The 4,956-nt window shown below is 40.2% G+C and overlaps 1 protein-coding gene across 1 annotated transcript; it reads right to left on the bottom strand.

The window, feature by feature from the left end:
• Positions 1-611: 611 nt before the first annotated feature.
• LOC133031455 (uncharacterized) lies at positions 612-2,453 on the bottom strand. Its single transcript, XM_061104954.1, has 4 exons — positions 2,178-2,453; positions 1,869-2,111; positions 987-1,181; positions 612-905 (listed from the first exon to the last, which is right to left on the bottom strand). Exons 1-4 carry the CDS (start codon positions 2,451-2,453, stop codon positions 612-614), a joined length of 1,008 nt encoding a protein of 335 aa, XP_060960937.1.
• Between the last annotated feature and the right edge of the window lie 2,503 nt (positions 2,454-4,956).

Raw genomic sequence — 4,956 nt, 5'->3', positions numbered from 1 at the left:
CGGGCCAGTGCGTCTGCGTGTGAATTTCGAGCACGCGGTACTCGAGACACGATTACTTTCTTTAATTTCTGCATCAGCTCGCATACAATGGCTAAATACTTAACCAATCTCCCGCCTCTTGCCAAATATTCTCCATTCACTTGGCACACCACGATTTGGGAATCGCTAAAAGCCTGTAGATACTTGATTTTCATCTCGAGAGCGAGCTTCAACCCTGCGATTAAAGCCTCATACTCGGCTTCATTGTTAGATGTAGAAAATTCAAAACGTAAAGCAGCGTGTACCTTAAAATTGCTAGGACTGATTAATAAGATCCCACCACCAGAGCCTTCGCTATTTGAGGCTCCGTCGACGTACAATGTCCACATCTCTCTATTGGTTATAACAATGTTGATTCTTTCTTCTATGAGTGCTACTTCGGTGCTGGGGAATTCAAGGATAAAATCTGCTAAGGCCTGCCCCTTGATCGCAGTTCTTGGTTTATACTTGATGTCGAATTGGCTTAACTCCATCGCCCATTTCAACAACCTCCCTGATGTCTCTGGTTTTGCTAAAACTTGCCTTAAGGGGTAGTTTGTCAAAACCTCGATACTGTGAGCCTGGAAATAAGGTCACAATTTTCTCGACGATATTACCAAGGCGAACGCCAGTTTTTCCATTTGGGGATAGCGGGTCTCAGCACCCAGTAATCGTTTACTGACATAATACACCGGGTATTGTCGTCCTTGATCTTCGCGTATTAGTACCGAACTAATCGCGTATTCTGACACTGCTAAATAGATGGATAGGACTTCGCCGGTCATGGGCTTTGATAAGATTGGAGGTTGCCCCAAATGCGTTTTTAAGGCTTTAAAGGCCTCCTCGCATTTTTCAGTCCATTGGAACTTCTTATTTCCTTTTAAAATCTGAAAAAACTCTTTGCACTTATCAGAAGATCGCAATATAAAGCGATTTAAGGCAGCGACCTTACCTGTGAGGCTTTGGACCTCTTTTGGCTTAGTTGGTGATGGCATTTCCACCAACGCCCTGATCTTCCCAGGGTTGGCTTCTATTCCTTGCTGGTTTACCATGAATCCAAGGAATTTCCCGGAACCAACTCCAAAGACGCACTTCAGAGGGTTTAGCCACATCTTATATCGACGCAATATATCGAACATTGCCTGTAAATGGACAACATGATCCTTCGCATGTTGAGATTTTACGAGCATATCATCAACATATACTTCCATGGTGTTTCCAATAAGATCTGCGAACATCATGTTTACAAGTCTTTGATAAGTCGCACCTGCGTTTATCAAACCAAAAGGCATTACTTTGTAACAGTATAACCCTCGATCAGTAATGAACGAGGTATGCTCCTGGTCGGGTTCATACATCGGGATTTGATTATATCCCGAGTATGCGTCCATAAAGCTTAGAAGTTCATGACCTGCAGTGGCATCAACAAGTTGGTCAATGCTAGGAAGGGGGAAGTTGTCTTTGGGACATGCTTTATTTAAATCTGTAAAGTCAACGCATGTGCGCCAGGAGCTGTTAGGCTTGGGCACGAGTACTGGATTCGCTAACCAATTAGGGTACAACGACTCCCGTATAAAGCCGCAGGCTAGGAGGCGGTCGACTTCTTCTTTTAGCGCTTGGTACCTCGCGGGGTCCATTTTGCGGCGCTTTTGTCGGACACCTCTCACCTCGGGGTCAATGTTCAAGCGATGACACATGACCTGTGGAGATATTCCGACCATATCTGAATGTTTCCAAGTAAAAACATCAAGATTTTGTTTCAAAAAGGTCGTTAGTTGTTCTCGCTGCTGAAAATTTAACTTAGAACCAATTTTTAAAACTTTGCTATTATCTACAGGATCTATTTGTACCTCAATGGTGTCTTCCGCGGCTTGAGCTGCGGCGGCATGATCAAGGATTCTTGGATCCAAATCTGGTTCGTCCACGTGCGGTACCTCTTCGATTCTGAGAACCTCCTGGTGAGGAGGTGGTGCCTCCAATAGGTAGAGAACATTTACTGACCTTTTCTCCGCAAGCTTGACTGCTGCGTTGTAGCATTCTCGTGAGTCTGACTGGATTCCTCGCACAGAACCTACTCCAGCAGGAGTAGGGAACTTCATTGTGAGATGATAGATCGAGGTTATGATCTTCATCTCCTTCAAAATTGGTCGGCCAATTACGGCAGTATATTGATCAGTGGTGAGCTGGATGATTCCCTCAGATACCACCGCCGGAGTGATAGGTAGAAAGTGCATGGTTGCTGGTGGTGTGGATGTTTCCCCGACTTGAGGACCACCTGTTTCAGGGAACAGATTGAGAGGTCTGATGTTGCTCCTCCCTACTCCGCCATTAACAACGTCCACAGGCGGTGTTCTAGCTCCAGATAACGGTACGTTCATCATTCCGATGCTGATGGACCCGTTGTTAGCACCTCCGTTTGTTTGGTTTCCAGCCATGATGGTATTCTTACTTCAAATGAATGATATTTTAACTCTCAATTCCCACAAACGGCGCCAAATGTTGTCGAGTGAATTTCGCAACACCAATTTTATGTGATATTTTTAATAACAGAAAGAATTCTATGTGAAGAACAAGTGCGAGTATTCAACCTAGAGTGGCGAGTACTCAAACTGGGAATGAGAAATGATCAACAGAAAACTGGAAATAACAATGAGACACAGGATTATAGTGGTTCAGTCAGATCACATTCTGCTTAGTCCACTGTAGCAAGAGTTTCGTAGGTGCCATTTCACGGTGGATCACCCATTTATATACAAAGCAGGTATCCGATCAGTTATACAAGGATCGCATTCATTGTCAATCCGTTTTTACACATTGAATTACAATAATTAAACTAAACAACGTTAACATTAATAAATGAACAACAGTTACTAAGTTTATCAACGTATGCGTCTTCCGAGTCTGCGAGTTGACTGTTCATATTCTGATGTTAAACTCGCAGGTTATCATTATGTTTAGGATATATGCGTCCTTAAATGGTCGCCTTTTGTGGACATCGCATGACGAGCTGATAGAACCTAGACATGCAAGTCTATATTGGTTTATCAAGGCTGCAGGGTTCTTAGGACCAACTCGCATTTATAGAAAGTCGGTCTCCTGGTTTATGCACGGACATGGGGAGGATACTCGCACATAATTCGATATATACGAGCTACTCTCTTGTCTCGAATGCGATCAGACTTTTGTCATGCTTGCTACCTCTCGCTGATTCTATCTTAAGCGAGGTCTAAAACTTCGAGGAGTCCCTCATGGACATCTCAGCTTTCATTGGAAATCTGAGTATACGTGTCCTCTGAATAGGGGTCTGGTCTCGAGTTTCTAGGTGAGAGAAATCTCACTATAACACCTAGACCACATTTAATTAAACTCAAGGTACTAGTTTACCAAGTCTAGCTTATTTATGCCTTAAACGCACAATTCATAATCTCAAAATACATACATATATCATGTCATATCAATACTTATTAACAATTCCCTAGGGTAATAACCCTAGGCCAATAAACTGCTCACTTTAGAATAATAACTCTAATCCCGGTTTCTAGTTACTCATATATATCATATTCCATATAAGCGCCACTGTGCATAAATCTACATGCTAGATACTGTCTTACATGATGTCCTACAAATATGGAGATTCCAAATCCCCGAGTGCTCCTGACACAATCCCAGGATACACAAGTATAGGGTTAATCCCTAAATCCATTTCCAAAATATATAAAATTGGAATTTATATTACCAATATTTACATAAAGCTTAGAACGAGCTTTCTAACGATATAAAGAACGTCCCAAACGGAGTCCCGAGTCAAAAGTTACGGAAAAAACAAAAATTCGAAAAAATACAATAAGTTGCCATACAATGACCGCGACTACTGGGTTTAAAAACCCAGGAAACCTTGTTTCCAACTACGAAAATGCATCCAAAAAATAATAATTTTCATGCTAAACCAGCCCACAATCATAACAAACTTTCACTTAGCATATATCAAATAATTAGAGAAGAATTACACCTAATCCAGTCTCCAACAACACTAAAATATGCATCAATAATCATAAATTTCAACAAGCTTTAACTAGAGCAAAAATCCCAAATCAAGAGCTTGCATAACCATAAAAAATATCAGCATCTTTACACAAATTTAATCTCAATATAACCCAAGCAAATGCCTTTAATCCTCATCCATATCATAACAAATTCAGATTATAACAACAATCATATAAACACAATTATCAACAATTCAACATGAACTAATCAACATCAAGAGTTTAGAGCTTAAATATAACAAAATTACTTACAATATTCAGCAAGAAAATATCAACATAGACTTCAAATTCTCACATTCAAATCTCCATCTAAGCTTCCAAACAGCCAAAGCTTAGCTACTGACAAAAGATTCAAACTAGAATTTCACCAACTCATATCAATTCATACCCATGCATTTCAAGAACACGTACTCATTAAAACATGCTTTTAAATTCTCATTTCAGCAACAATTCAGAAATTAGAAATGGTAGGAGAACTACCTCAAATCCCTTGCACACACAAGCACCATGAACCCACCAAAAATCAAAGCTTCAAAGCAATTTCTTCCAAAATAAGCAAATTGAAAATATGGAGATAAAGAGGGAGAGGGGTGTTCAGCTGCTAGGGTTGGAAAATGCATAAAAAGAAAAAAAGCCCTCTTTTCCTTAAAAAAATTTCCCTTTAATTAATTATAAACAAAATGCACAACTACCACATTGCCTTAGGGCCAAATTATCATTTTCAAGCATATAAGGGCAAAAATATAATTCTCACATTTCATACATAAATAATACATTTGAGATTTCTCATATAAAAATAAAATGCCAATTAAACATCCCAAAATTATATTTCAGTCCCGAAATCCGGTTCGACCCGAAATACCCGGTTGTGACTATATCGCGCCAACTTGTCAGA

The sequence above is a fragment of the Cannabis sativa genome, chromosome 9 (assembly GCF_029168945.1).
Source record: "Cannabis sativa cultivar Pink pepper isolate KNU-18-1 chromosome 9, ASM2916894v1, whole genome shotgun sequence".
NCBI lineage: Eukaryota > Viridiplantae > Streptophyta > Magnoliopsida > Rosales > Cannabaceae > Cannabis > Cannabis sativa.
The sequence above is the reverse complement of the archived record's forward strand: the minus strand, read 5'-3'. Positions and strand labels throughout refer to the sequence as shown.